At 49.8% G+C, this 15,367-nt stretch overlaps 1 protein-coding gene across 1 annotated transcript; it reads right to left on the reverse strand.

Moving 5' to 3' along the window:
* Nucleotides 1-12,430: 12,430 nt before the first annotated feature.
* On the reverse strand, nt 12,431-14,952 carry LOC119391957 (uncharacterized protein K02A2.6-like). Its single transcript, XM_037659598.1, has 2 exons — nt 14,345-14,952; nt 12,431-12,482 (listed from the first exon to the last, which is right to left on the reverse strand). The coding sequence occupies exons 1-2, from the start codon at nt 14,950-14,952 to the stop codon at nt 12,431-12,433; spliced, it is 660 nt and encodes a 219-aa protein (XP_037515526.1).
* Between the last annotated feature and the right edge of the window lie 415 nt (nt 14,953-15,367).

The raw sequence follows: 15,367 nt of genomic DNA on the forward strand, positions 1-15,367 counted from the left end.
TTTCAGCAGTGCTTCTTTAGTGTTATGTCCGAGTTCGTTAATGAGGCTGACGGGAACCCCATCTAAGCCCGGAGTCGCGCGCTTGGGAATTTTTCCTTCGGCCTTCTTCCAATTGAAATTCTCTAGTACTACATCTTCGTCGGTTGCACTCCTTTGCGTACTTTTACTCACCGGGGGAATCCCCTGGGCGATCTTTTTAGCTTTGAGCCGAACAGGCAGCGCCACCCGACGGCCGCGGCGGAAAACTTGGGATTGTCGTTTGTTGCTCCCGTGCCCGCAGTCACGGTAGAAACGCATGGCTCCTCGCCGAAAGGACGTAAAAACGTCGCAGAACTCCGGTAATTTTCCGTACTTCTGCGTGCATGGCTGGCACAACAGCTGTAGGAACACCGTTCGGAAGCAACTAGCTCTGAAAATCTGCGGGTGACCTCAGAAGTCGGACGAAAATGAAAGACAACTCTACCGCAGCTGTGCTGGGCTGCGTAAGCAACGCCTCGAATTCCGTCCATAAGTGCCCCCACTCTCGTGCGTTTTTTTTTTCGCCTTTTATTATTTATTTTAAATGTATACCCAAGCTTACAAGGTCACAAAGAAATAGGAAGATAGCAGGCTGACAACGGCCACCTAGAGGGGCAATGTGCCTGTCTGCGTCTTGTTCTCTCACGCGTGATTTCTTGCCGGCCAGAGCGGCGAGCAGGGGTAGCCGGTGCGGAATCAGACACAAATTTGCCGCGTCCTCTTCGCTGGGAACGAAATCAGTTCGGTATGGCTCAGCACACGTAGAGCACTGAAAAATCAAAAGCTCACCTCCACTCGTACGTCGTAGTCCACGGTTTTCGACTGCACTCTGCATTTCTCAATAATGTCGGAAGATTCCATCGCGCACATCAATTCTTCTTTCAGACCACACACTGACCACTCGCGTGCAACTTCGTACCAAGCGACCAAGAACTCCTTTTGAAACACACGTTATTGCAATTTCAATCCTACGGAAACCGCAGAACAACACACAATCGTCGCTTCTTGTCCTATACGTTCACGCGCGGGCTGGCGGCCATGGATGGCGATGCGCTTTCCTAGCAGACGACAACCAGTGACGAACTGATGGGCGCTTGCAGTCTCACTGTCTGTAAAGCGTGTGCGCGCACTCGCCTGTGTGTGTGTGCGTGCGTTGTGAGCGTGTTTGTGTGTGTGTGTGAGAGATGGGGGGTGGGGGGTGGTCTACTGTTCCCCGCGTGGTGTCCAAGGGACGGAAAAGAACTTGTTTCCGGCGCAAGCAGCTGTGTTCTGTCGGCTTTTTTTTTTCTTTTTTTTTTTGGTAGGGCTCGCAGTTCGGTTTTCAGCGAACAGAAGGACTGAGAGGGGTCTCTCTTTCTCGAATGGCTTGAGGCCAAAAGGGGACGAAGTTTTGTTGAATGCTTACGTTAACAAGAGTCGCTGAATGCTGGTTTTTCGGCTGTAGTTTGAGAGGTTTTTCAGACAGGAAGAAAAACATAAATAAACATAAGTTAGCACAGCGTATTTACACACGCAGACAGAAAAAAAAAAAAGAACTACGGTGGCCGTTCTTGGAGAACAGCGGCCGCCGCAACCGTAGCCGCCGCCTTGAAACATGCAGACAGGCCCGTAGGCGACAATCCTAACAGTGCGCCGCTAGCCCGATAGAGGGCGAGAGCAGTAGCGCCACCATACCAGCTCACGAGGTCTATAGAAGAGTTTTAAACCGGCGTGGCCTAATGCGTTTAGGAGGAGGGCTTTGCGACGCTCGGGCTTGGCGGCGTCCTCCCCGGCAGCGTCGGCGTAGGCCTGAAAAATTAATTTCCAATCAGACCACGGGATTGGAGGGTCCCTGGGCGTGGAAAGAAACAAAGGCGGGGGAATGGGAGACGCCATCGTGAAGAAAGAAACTGAACGGTGAAAGCCGGAAAAAAGAAAGAAACTGACGCCAGTAGACACTGTTCAAGAAAGAAAAGGCAGCGGCGACTTAGCAGGAAGGAAGGAGAAACGAGGCGACGTCGCAGCCACGATGCTGAGAACAAAGGCGAGCGGTTAGGCTTAGCAGGACAGGTTCGTTGCACAAGTGAAAAAGTAGAATTCGCAGAAAAAAATGTGCTTCTTACATGTCCTCGTCGCCATTGCTGTGTCGTAGGCTGGTGGTCCCGGCGAAGAAGACCGGCGGTGACGAACGCGGCCGGCGGGGACGCTACCAGCCCCGAACACGCGGTTTGGCGCGAAGCGCCGAAGAAGAACGAAGCGCCCACATTCAAGGAGTACTCAACACACACTGACTTTATTTACACGTACGCCGGTTGAATATCGATACCAGAGCGGCGCCCCCTGGCATCCTTACATGGCATTCCACAGGTGCCTTCATGCACCTGTGCACCTTCACATTACACCACAGGTGCCTTCATGCAAATTAAGATGCAGGCGTGCAGTAGTTTGATAATTCACCAAATAAAGTGTTCCATGTCAGTCGCGCTGCGTGAGATTTTTCTGCATACCGATCGTAACGCAATTCCTTAACATGCGAGCTCGCATCAAGCAAAAAGTGGTACCGCTCGCTTGCGTGGAAGCGCTCGTGGGGCGTCTCCACTGCAACATAGTGTGGTGGAAAACCAGTGTGCATAGAAACTGCGGCCAGCGGTGCGCTGTAGTGAGCCCCAAGTAACGCCTGTTGTAGAACGCCGTTTTAACAGCCAATCGCCAAAAAAGGCATGCAAAACTTTCCAACGGATTGATTCACACCCATTTAAGATTTCGAGTGTGCTCAGCGCGGCCACCTTTTGTCGCTCGATTGGGTGCCATGACGAATCTGGAGCGCCGCTGCCGCGTGAGTTTCACCCTGCTCACAAAGTACGGAAGTGCGGCTTGCACTCAAAATCGTTTCTCTAAATCATAAACTTAATGGGTACATCTCAGTGTACTTCTAGGACCCTCTTCGGGAACTCTGAGTGAGAGCGGCTGATCCAAGGCGTAACAGCGGTGGTGCGTTGAAGGGAATTACGTTCGACGGCTGTCACTCGCAGGAACCGTAGTTTCTATGCCCGCCTTGTCACCAATGCTTCATCGCCATACACGTGTTGTTGCAGTGAGGCCTGCGTGGTGACAATATTGCCGCGACATATTGGCCGCATTCAAATAGCGCGCCGTCAACATGCATACCCGACACTGCGCGCCGTATCGTAGTGCCGCGCAGCGACCATCGTGGCACGAGCACCTGGCCGGACCCGGCTCGCATGCGCCACGCGCTCGTGTGCCTCTCGATGGAAAAAGAAGAGGAGAACATCTGAACGACATCTTTGGTGTTCGACTGACTCGCAGTTTTACGATCGCAGTGCCTTTGAGTTGTGGGCACAAGTTCGCCCTTAATAAATACGTTTGTTTTATTAGCCTTTGTGCTTCAGCATCGCCACATTTCTGGTGGAGGTGCGGGGTATGAATCGAAGCCCCACGAGCGCAAGACAGCGTAGCCCCGACGACCAGCGAGTCGATCCCGTAGAAGTGACTCCTGTACACCAGAGGGCCAGCCGCCGTCTTCGAGGCGACTCACCTGAGTTCAGTCCTCTTCACTTCACGCCAAGGGGAATTCAGACAACGGACGCCGCCACCATGACTAGCCAGGTAACACCGGCACAAGTGGTCATCAATCAACCTCACCAGCCTCCAGTGTTCCATGGGGACTCGTTCGAAGACGTGGAGGATTGGTTGGACCTGTTCGAGAGAGTGGCGAGCCTGCATGGATGGGACGAGAGAGAGAAGCTCCGTCGCGTGTACTTTGCTTTGGAGGACTTTGCAAAGACGTGGTTTGAGAACCATGAAACCTCTTTGTCTACCTGGGAGGAATTTCGACGACAAGTGCTGGCTACTTAGGCCAGCACAGATCGCAAAGAAAAGGCGGAGGCTTCTCTTCAAACCAGGAACCAGCTCACGAATGAAAGTGTGGCGATGTACATCGAGGACATGGTCCGCCTGTTCAAGCGTGCCGATGCCAACATGGCCGAAGATAAGAAGGTGCGCCATCTTATGCGTGGCGTGAAGCAGGAGCTATTCGCTGTTCTCGTCCGAAACCCACCGAGAACAGTTGCCGAGTTTCATTCCGAAGTGACAGCCATCGAAAAAACGCTGGAACAGCGGGCTCGGCAATACAACCGGGACATAAACTGTTCACCTGCCAATGTCTTCTCTGGAGGCGTACGGAATGACATGGAAACCCTGCGAGAGCTAATCCGATCAGTAATCAGGGAAGAACTCAGCAAGTTCCAAGCACCTCAGACCACAACTGCACTGTCTGTCGTCGACGTAGTGCGAGACGAACTGAGGCAGCTCATGCGGGAGCCGGAGCGTGAGCCACAGTCAACTCGACGCATCCCAACGTACTCCGAGGTACTGAGGCAACCCGTGGTGCACAACAATGCAGCAGTTGCGATGGCGGCGCCTTGCCCGCCGACAGCGCGCAGTGCGCCACATCCGCCGGAACCAACGGCTAGCTACCAGCCTCCAGCGCGTAGCGTAGCTCGCTATGTGGAGCCCCTGAAAAGTGACATCTGGCGTGACCACGATCGCAGGCCTTTGTGTTTCCATTGCGGAGAAGCGGGTCACCTGTATAGGTTCTGCCCTTACCGACAGGCTGGATTACGGGGCTTTCCATTGTACGCACCATGCCCTCGAAATGGTGAACGACCAACAGAGATTGAAGAATACTTATCCACACGCCAGAGCCCACTCGCTCCACGCCAGCATCAGCCAAGGTCACCGTCGCCCATGCGCTACCGATCGCCCAGACCACGTGCGTCTACAAGGCTGCCTGGACGTCGTTCTCCAAGCCCACACCCGGAAAACTGAAGCAAGCGACCTTTGGAGGTGAGGCCGCTGAAAACCACAGTTACGAAGATCCTCCATCATGGGTTAAGGGTGACGACGCTATATTTCCCGTAAATAGGTGCAGCAGCGAAAAGATTACTTCAGATTTGCGGTTGAAGATAGACGGATGCGAGCTGAATGCTTTAGTCGACACCGGCGCTGATTATTCCGTAATAAGCCACCAAATGGCGAAGAAACTGAAAAAAGTTGTAACGAAATGGAGCGGATCGCAGATACGCACGGCAGGTGGACACATTATTGCGCCCCTTGGTAGATGCACTGCAAGGCTCGAAATAAGAGGCTTTACTTACGTTGCCGACTTCATTGTACTGCCCGAATGTTCAAGGGAACTCATATTAGGGATGGATTTTCTACAAGCTAACGGTGCCATAATTAACCTGCGTAGGCCCAGTGTATCATTCTCGACCGAACAAGCTATGCCTGTGGAGGAATCGGAGGAGCGGCGCCTTACTGCTCTGCGCGTCGTTGCGAATGACGTAACTGTGCCGCCACGCTGCAGTATAATGGTGCTTGTGGAGAATGAGGCATTTTATGACCGTGAAGGTATAGCAGATGGAAACGTAGGGCTGTTTTTGAACAAAGGAATTTGCGTGGCTCGAGGTCTTGTTCAATTAACCAATGGCCGTGCAGATGTCCTACTGAGGAATTTCGGGAATGAATTTCAACACATCGCCCAAGGTACGGCTATCGCCTATTTCCATGAGTTCTGTATGGCGACCGAACTATGCAGCTTAACGACAACGTCAACCACTGGACGAGGGCCTGCAACGTCGACACATCAGTAACCATCAACCAGAACCTCCCCGAAAGTCAAAAGAAACAGATATATGCCCTGGTAAAGGAATTCTCTGACTGCTTCTCCACTACCTCGAAGGTCCGGCGCACGTCTATTGCAAAGCACAGAATTATAACAGAAGACGCCACGAGACCTATATGCCAGCACCCATATCGAGTGTCGCAAAAGGAAAGAGAAATTATCAAGAAGCAAGTGGACGAGATGCTGTCAGATGACGTCATCCAGCCTTCCAACAGTCCATGGGCGTCCCCCGTAGTGCTCGTTAAGAAGAAAGATAACACGCTTCGATTCTGTGTCGACTACCGGAAACTGAACAGTGTAACTAAACGAGATGTATACCCTCTGCCACGTATCGATGATACGCTAGATCGGCTGCGATGTGCAAAGTTTTTCTCCTCCTTGGATCTCAAGAGTGGATATTGGCAAATAGAGGTGGACGAGCGGGACCGTGAAAAGACAGCATTCGTAACACCAGATGGCCTCTACGAATTTAAAGCGCTTCCATTCGGCCTGTGTTCCGCACCAGCGACGTTCCAGCGAATGATGGACACTGTCCTCGCGGGATTGAAATGGCAGTCATGCCTAGTGTATTTGGATGATGTGGTCGTATTCTCCGCAACATTTGACCAACATCTAGAGCGACTGCGCACAGTACTGGAAGCCATCCGCTCAGCAGACTTGACAATTAAACCGGAAAAATGCCACTTCGGCTTTGAAGAGCTGCGATTCCTTGGGCATGTCATTAGTTCTGAAGGCGTTCGCCCAGATCCCGAAAAGACAACTGCTGTTGCGATGTTCCCGACACCCTGAGACAAAAAGTCAGTGCGTCGCTTTTTGGGTTTATGTGCATACTATAGGCGGTTTGTGGAAAACTTTTCAAACATTGCGGAACCCCTTACAAAACTAACAAGAGACGACGTGCCCTTCATATGGGAAAGCGAACAACAGGACGCCTTTGACGAATTAAGAGAACGCCTGCAAGCTTCGCCAATCCTTGCCCATTTTGATGAGACAGCCGACACTGACGTTCATACCGATGCCAGTAATATCGGCCTCGGCGCTATACTAGTCCAGTGGCAAAATGGTCAAGAGAAAGTGTTAGCCTATGCTAGCCGCAAACTGTCGAAAGCTGAGGCTAACTACTCTGCAACCGAAAAAGAGTGTCTCGCAGTCATTTGGGCAATAAGCAAGTTTCGACCATACCTTTATGGTAGACCGTTCAGGGCAGTCAGTGACCACCATTCGCTATGCTGGTTGGCAAATCTCAAGGATCCGTCAGGGCTACTAGCAAGATGGAGCCTTAGGCTGCAGGAGTATGACATTACTGTAATATACAAATCCGGGAGAAAACACAGCGATGCCGACTGCCTGTCACGCGCACCAGTCGATCCAAGTGTGTCTGAAGAAGATGACTTCCCGTTCCTAGGCGTTGTCAACGCATCGGAAATCGCTCAACAACAACTTGATGACCCGGATTTGCTGCCGCTTGTACAACGCCTGCAGGGTCTCGACGTTCAAGTCCCGCGCATATTCTCGAGAGGACTCCCTTCGTTCTGTCTTCGAGGAAGATTCCTTTACAAGCGGAACTTCGAGCCCAACGGCGAAAAGTTTTTACTAATCGTACCAAAAGCTATGCAAGAAGAAATTCTGCACGCATGCCACGACGAACCGACATCTGGACATTGGGTGTGAGCCGTACATTCGCCAGGATTCGTCTGAAGTACTACTGGCCTAAGTTGCTCGCATCAGTGCAGCGCTACGTCAAAACCTGTCGCGAATGTCAAAGACACAAAACTCCATCCGTAAAACCTGCAGGTCTTCTCCAGCCAATAGACCCTCCGGACGCCCCATTCCAACAAGTCGGCATGGACCTCCTAGGACCTTTCCCGACATCTTCTACAGGCAAGAAGTGGATAGTGGTAGCCACAGACTATCTGACCCGTTATGCTGAGACTGACTCTCTGTACAGCGCAAGAGCAGTCGAAGTCGCCAAGTTCTTTGTCAACAGCATAGTCCTCAGACATGGTGCGCCCATCGTCGTTGTCACGGATCGTGGAACGGCCTTTACTGCAGACCTAATGCAGTGCCTGATGCGAATGACACATACCGGTCATAGAAGAACCACGGCGTACCACCCCCAATCAAATGGCTTAACGGAACGCCTGAACAGAACTCTGACCGACATGCTTTCAATGTATGTCGATGTTGAACATAAACTGTTGGATGAAATATTGCCTTACATAACCTTTGCATATAGTACAGCCGTTCAAGAAACAACTCGAGTTGCGCCATTCGAACTTGTATTCGGCCGAAGAGTAACCACTCCATTGGATGCCATGTTGCCACTAGGTGACGAAAGCAGCTATCCACCTGACCTAGACGATTTCTTGCAAAGAGCTGAGGAAGCACGACAGATGGCAAGATACAGAATACGCCGCCAACAGCGCGTTGATTCCAGTCGGTACAACCAGCGACGTACTGAAGCGGTTTATGAGCCCGGTGACAAAGTGTGGATATGGACCCCAGTGCGCCGCCGTGGACTCTCTGAAAAGCTTCTTTGCCGACACTTCGGCCCTTACGAAGTACTCCGTCGTATAAGCCACGTTACTTACGAAGTCAAATCTGCTGGACACGAGACCTCAAGACGCCGCAATCCCACAGAGGTGGTACACGTAGTCCGCATGAAGCCTTACTATGACAGATCATCGAAAAACGAGTGAGAGTTCGCACGACTCCTTTCCCTGTCTGACGCATCGGGTCGATGCGTTGAGGAAGGGGATATTGCCGCGACATATTGGCCGCATTCAAATAGCGCGCCGTCAACATGCATACCCGACACTGCGCGCCGTATCGTAGTGCCGCGCAGCGACCATCGTGGCACGAGCACCTGGCCGGACCCGGCTCGCATGCGCCACGCGCTCGTGTGCCTCTCGATGGAAAAAGAAGAGAACATCTGAACGACATCTTTGGTGTTCGACTGACTCGCAGTTTTACGACCGCAGTGCCTTTGAGTTGTGGGCACAAGTTCGCCCTTAATAAATACGTTTGTTTTATTAGCCTTTGTGCTTCAGCATCGCTACAATATTTTGTGTGAACAGTATGCGAATATTCGAAAATTTCGAATAACGAATCGAATAATATTCTGTTCGATTTAACTGCGTTATAGTAATTATTATGTAAATGTGAAGAAAGTACTTTAACAATTACTACAATAAAGTTACAACAGAATTAGGTGAAATATTCGTTCGTAGTGGTCCTTGAAAACCCTGGAATTTTAAAATACCATGTTCAAGGCCTTGAAAATGCTTAAATAATTTTTAGGTCCTTAAATGTCCTTGAATTTCGTCAACACACTTTTGTTCAGCCAGTTCTTAGCAGTTGCTTTTGGAGTACGCCGGCGTGAATATTCAGCCGCATATTACAGATGTCGAATTCACTTGGAAATTAATTTAAAATTTGGAAATATTTGAAACGAACGATGCATATTGTAAAAAAATCAGCGCAAACAAGACGGAACACAAGAATACAATGACACAGTACGAGCGCTCGTACTGTGTCCTTTTATTCTTGTGTTCCGTCTTGTTTGCGCTGATTTTTTTACAATATGCATCAATTCCAACTCGCCCACCTCTCTGCCTTACTGCGAACGATGTATTCTGCCGCATGTAATCCGCCTAAAAGATAGTTTCACTGCTGCACAGGGCTGCTGCGCCGCGAAACCATCTTGTGAGGGAAAATCTGAGAAGCCACACTACGGCGTTTCGGTCATTTCTTTCGTTAATAACAGAATTTTGAAACTTAAGCTGTACTGCTATATGCGGCAATTGCCGCTGAAATGACACAAAGGGATTAGAACATCTTGAGGGGCTAGTCGGTGCATTCTAGTAAACGACTGCAAATTGCTCAAAATTAGGAAAAGGACAACGCACATCTTTTGCGCCCCATGTGTTTTGTGTGTGTTTTTTCGTGTTGACCTTTTTCTAATTTCGCGCAGTTCGCAACCGTTTACTAGACACAAAGTAATTTGGAAGTGCTGCCTGTGTTGTTATGTTTTGGTTCTTTCCTGTGTCTTTTGGTCATATTAGCAGCAGCAATTGTATCATTTACGTTGAGAAATGTCTGAGGCTGGGGTTGATATCCCTCCGTCTAGCCGGAGCCAACAAGACCCCATCTCTTATCGATTTCTGTAGCTAAAACGCAATAAGATGCTTACAGCACCATCTAAAGCTAATTCCTGCAACACAAAAGTATGGCGTCGATCTGTCTCCATTGCACACAAACACTATCGGCCTTACAAGGAGCATAAAGAAAAGTTGTTGATCAGACAGTGTTGCCAAACAAAAGCTGCATCGATGATATCAAGACAAAGAGAAGGAGTTTGGAATTAAGGAGTGCCGATTTAGCACCTTGTGCTGACAACGATGCTGAGCTGGCAAAAGCCACAAGCGACATCACCTTCATTGTCACGTGAAACAGCTCACAAAGGAAAACACTCTGGAGCTTGTAGAAACGGATGGCAAGTTGGAGCAAATGCGGAGTGTGCGTGTGTGCAAAGAAAGGAACTGTTAAAACTTCTTCACTTAGCTGTTGATTGCGAAAAACGTGCCTCGTTTGCCTTGTGCGCAGTGAAAGATGTTCTTCCATGGTGTAAAAGATGGTGTTGTCTTTGTCTACGATCTCGGCATATCTTGTTTACTCCTTCAAAATTTTTTGATAGGGGCTTGGAAGTCCTTAAAAACATGATTACGAGTGCAAATCAGCACATCCGACAGGAGGGGACAGAAGAGAGGACACAGAGCGCTGAACTTCCAACAGTTTATTTCTTTTGAATATCTTCGCTTTTATACAGTTACACACTGTTACACCAGCCATGCACGGAACACAATGATGTTACAATTCATCATGTGGACAAATCTAAATAGACCTTTTCCCTATCAGTGAGAGCGACAGACGGGGTACTGACACAATCATGCTTTAAAGAAAAGTCTTACCTGCCTCCATGATTTCTCGTGTGATGCGATCTCTGCATTTGGCGACAATGCTACAATCTGAATATCTTGGTCTACACCCACACGTGCTACAGTGAGCGGGCAGCCACCCTTGCTTTGACCGATCAACATTGTACAGATGCTCTTTCAACCTTTCATTTAAACAACGACCCGTCTGAGCAACGTAATATTTTTCACATGACAACGGCAGCTGATAAAGTATGTTACAAATACAATCTCTAAATTTATTTGCGTGGTTTGTAGTACAGGCCCGATTGGGTCTGGACGCTGGGACAGACATTTTGCACAAACTGCTCAATTTTTTGTGGGGCCGAAAAAAGCACTTTCTCATCCACTCACTGCGCTACTTTTTTCAGGTTGTGTGCTATCTTACCAACTCGGCCATTCCTACAGTCTTCCTTAAAAACCCTTGAATTTTTTCTTCATGTTTGCTATCAACCCTGACTCACGTTCCCTATACCTTCCTTGGCTTCATTATCTGCTGGTTTTCAGTAAGGCTGTGTCAAACAAAGAAGCGAGCCCTTAAATGTCCGTACTTTCGCTTATTACGGATCGTATCTCCGAACTTAACTATTGTGGAGATTGGTTTGCACAAGGCTTATCGTAACTACGAGCGCGACCGGACGCTCCCCTCCACATTCCTCGCTGCCTCGTCTAACCGACAGTGCTCTCTGTCTTGCAGATCTGGATCCCAGTGCAGAGATGCCCGAAGAAGTGGCTGAGATGTACAAAGCCAAGAAAAATACATCACTCGATGAGGACAGCGACGAAGAGATCGTTGAGCAAGTTACAGCGACCTGAGTTTCGTGGGCTGGCAGTTTGGTCCGGCTGGAGGCACGGAACTGCACCTGTGAGACTTGCTAGGAAGCAGCACATTGGGGCAGGCGAACACACGGTGGACAGTCGTCCCAGTGCCCTTCTTGCGCTTCTACTTCCTGACAAATCCGACCACGAGCCAAACTAAATGCTGTATAGCGTAGCTCACTTTGAGCATGAAGGAAAGAAGCAAGAAGGTTCGTGCTCAAACTGAGCTGCGCTGTAGCAGTACGACATTATAATGCACCAGTTTGCACAATCTGCAGTGCTTGTCTATTAGCCCAAACTAAAGTACCACTAAAAATATCAGGCGCGCAATGGCTTGCCTTTTCACAAAACAAAGTTTTCGCTTTGTAACTTGTGTATACTTGATAGACGCTATTGCGTTAGATAAAATTGTGGTGTGGTTTGGTTTGCCTAGTGTGTTCATCTGCATCTTCTTCTGTATGAACGTGTGGTACGCATTCAGTAAAACGTCAACTATTGTCCTCATCCATGTGGGACGGAGAAACCTCTTTACTGGGGAAAAAATTGCCGCAGTGCGAATGTGAGTGAGCAAACATTGTCCCTAAGATCCGGTCCCTGCATTTTTATGGCGAAGCCGTCTCTGCGCACTCTGCGCGGATGTCCGGGCTTTGCAAAATCAGGTCGCGTGACCAGGATGAAAGGAGGTCACGTGCTCGACCACAGAGAGGATGTGTATTTGATCGAGAGAGTGAATAAAGTAACAAAATAGGTTTCCTCGCAGAGGCGTGCTTTGAACCCGGGCTCTCACGGTCCGAAGACGAGTGTCGTAACCGCTGGGCAACCACGCTTTACAACATGCATTTATGGGCAGCACGGCAAGTTCGGCGTTAACACATTTGGTTGAACGTGCAGCGTGACACAGACGAGGGACGAAGAATGGGACGCCACGAGTGCTGGCTCACAAGTAAAGGTTTATCAGGTGCACAATTGAAACGGTAACATAGTGCGTGCTGCATACACAAGACAGCGGTGGAGACCGGGTTTTCACGAGTTCTCTCAACTTGTATGCAGTGCGATAGAAGTCTGGCTGACACACGAAGCAGAATCCATGTGCATGTGATATGCCTCGACGATCTCGGCTTGATTGACTTCCGTTTGTGAACAACGCCGTAGTTGTGTGTGTGTGTGTGTGTGTGTGTGTGTGTGTGTGTGTGTGTGTGTGTGTGTGTGTGTGTGTGTGTGTGTGTGTGTGTGTGTGTGTGTGTGTGTGTGTGTGTGTGTGTGTGTGTGTGTGTGTGTGTGTGTGTGTGTGTTTAACAGGAGTTCGCATTGACAGCGTGTGCACTGTGCAGCCGAGTTTAAGCTAGTTGAATTTTTGACAGCAGCGTGGCGCCCTCTGAGGCGAACATTCATGCGACGACCAGTGTGGCCGTAACATACACTTTGCAGAATGATAGCGGTATTACGTAACCTGCCAAGTCTCCCGGATTACCTGGGAGACTCCCGGATTTTGAACGTTTCTCCCGGTTGTACGGGTCATAGGAAAATCTCCTGGAAATCCAGTTTTGCCCCGCGCGTCCAGTGCTTTGTCTGGCCACATGAGCAAAGTTGTCTGGCCACGTAGTAGAAAGGATTCTTCGTCTTCTTTTCTTTTTTTTAACGATGGTAGAAAGGTTCAACTCAGTTTCATTGCGCATGAAGTGGCTGTGCACTTTGTGACGCAGTGCTGCCAACGCAAACGTGTCATAGCGCTGCAGCCGCGTCTTGCCTGTGATACGTACATAAAAATACATAAAAAAAGGTGCGCTCTGTTTTCGCTAGGAGAGAGCGCTCGCAAGAATTATGGCGCCAACACAAGCTCGTGATGCAGGTGGCTGTTGTTTGATGTCGTGACGCGAGGTGGGACGTTTCGCATACAGATGCGCTACACGTAATTTAAAAATTGATCCTAAATGTGTTATAGGTTATATCAGCCGTTAATATTTCGTAGATGATGCGTCTGTGTACACACAAATCTATCCCACAAGTTATCTCGCCTTCAAAATGTTGTGCTAAAGCCCAGCACTTAAAAGGGTAGCCGTTACCGATATCTGTCGAGACAGCGCGTTCGCCAGCGCTCGCGACCGTCTCCGTCTCAACGGCGCCCCTTATGGTCCCTTGCCCGACGAAATAACTGGTAAGCAAGCGATGACAGGCCTCGCATGTGGAGCGATGTGATCGCATGTGCCCTTCGCGCGACAGTGACGGCCGGGTAGTTTCATCTCTGCTTCAACCGCGTTCGTCCCTAGCGCTAGCGCGCTTTTACTCGCACGTGAAACAGACGATGCGTAAGCGATGTTAACGGTTTGGACTCTTTACAGGTCAACGGCGACCGCAAAATCCCGCTGACAGTGTCCATATAATTTCTATCGCAGTCCCCCCCCCCCCCCCGCGGTCGACATATTTTATAACCTGCCCCCCCCCCCCCCCCCCCCCCCCCCCCCGGTTGAGTAAAGCTCCCGGATTCCGTTTCTCCAAACTTGGCAGGTATACGTAGGCTAGCTGTATATTGAGCCTGCAGCGAACTTCCGCGTGTGCTTGACCCGACACTAGGTGGTTGGCGCCTGCTCGGGTTTGTCAGTTTGCTCAACCTACTTAACTGGTGCCTCGCTGAAAATGTAACTTGTACTTAATAACTTTATGGGGTCGTGACGCCGAGGAAGGCAGCAGTCGATAAACTGAACCGCGGCAAGGCGCGCAGGCATTTTATACATGCGGCATCGAACATTCGAGCCTTATCGCTGGTAGACCACCTCGGTCTGTTTGAAAGAAGCTACTTGGTTGAAAGAGACCACCTCGGTCAGTCTCAACCACGTAGCTTCTTGGCCTTTGCCCCGGGCTGAGGACCGTAGCTTGCACTTGGTCAGGGCGCATGCACACGCGCTGACCCGTTTGGAGAGGTGGCATGTCTCGAGCTCCGTGATGGCTATTGTAGTCGTCGGTCTGCTTACACTTGTAGGCTACATCCTTGGCGACGACATCTTTCCTAGGCGGCCAGTAGGGACGTAGCTGGGAGTTTTGCTTCGGGACTCTGGTTCTCAGATGACGTCCCATCAACAGTTGGGCTGGACTGAAGCCGTCGACTCCCGGAGTTTCCCGATAACTGAGCAGAGCGAGGTGAGGGTCTTTGGACTTGCGGAACAGGTCCTTGACGGTCCGTACCATCGTCTCTGCCTCTCCGTTTGACTGGGCGTAGTGTGGGCTACTGGTCGCACGGTTGAAGCCATAAGACGCTGCAAATGCCGCAAACTCTTGCGACGAGAACGGTGGGCCGTTGTTCGACCTGACGTCTTGTGGGATTCCGTGGCGTGCGAAGGTGCTTTTGAGAGCATCGATGACTGCCCGAGCTGTAGTGCTTCTCAGGGTCACCATCTCGGGGAACCTCGAGTAGTAGTCCACCACCAGGAGGAACGTCTGGCCATTGAGATGGAACAAATCCATTCCGAGAAATTCCCAGGGACGTCCAGGTAGAGCTGTGGAGACTATCAATCAATCAATGAATCAATCAAAGAACTTTATTTTCACCAAAAACAAGAACATTCACGGTGAAAAAAGGCGGCCGGGAAAAAAGCTGTCCAATGACAGCTTGACAAAGCCCCAGCCACCCATCGGCGGTGAAACGACAGGGTACAGCACTTGATAAAAGTGGAAAAAAAAATACATATTAACAGTTGCTCACAATTACACATTGATACCGTAGTGCATTCACTACGGGCGCAAGTACACTAGTTTTACATGGTCAAATATAGCTAATTATGCTGGTTATACACTTGCTAAAAATAAATAAAGAAGAAAAGAAAAGAAGAAAAAAAGAGAAAAATAAAGAGAGAAAAAGCCAGTGAAGACAAAACAAGGG

Source organism: Rhipicephalus sanguineus, chromosome 4 (genome assembly GCF_013339695.2).
Source record: "Rhipicephalus sanguineus isolate Rsan-2018 chromosome 4, BIME_Rsan_1.4, whole genome shotgun sequence".
Classification (NCBI taxonomy): domain Eukaryota; kingdom Metazoa; phylum Arthropoda; class Arachnida; order Ixodida; family Ixodidae; genus Rhipicephalus; species Rhipicephalus sanguineus.

Coding starts and splice junctions, on each gene's coding strand:
- LOC119391957 (XM_037659598.1), bottom strand. CDS start 14,952: ATGGATTTGTTCCATCTCAATGGCCAGACGTTCCTCCTGGTGGTGGAC. Junction 12,483..14,344: donor GCTACGGTCCTCAGCCCGGG/GCAAAGGCCAAG, acceptor TTGTGTATGCAG/CACGCACTATGTTACCGTTT.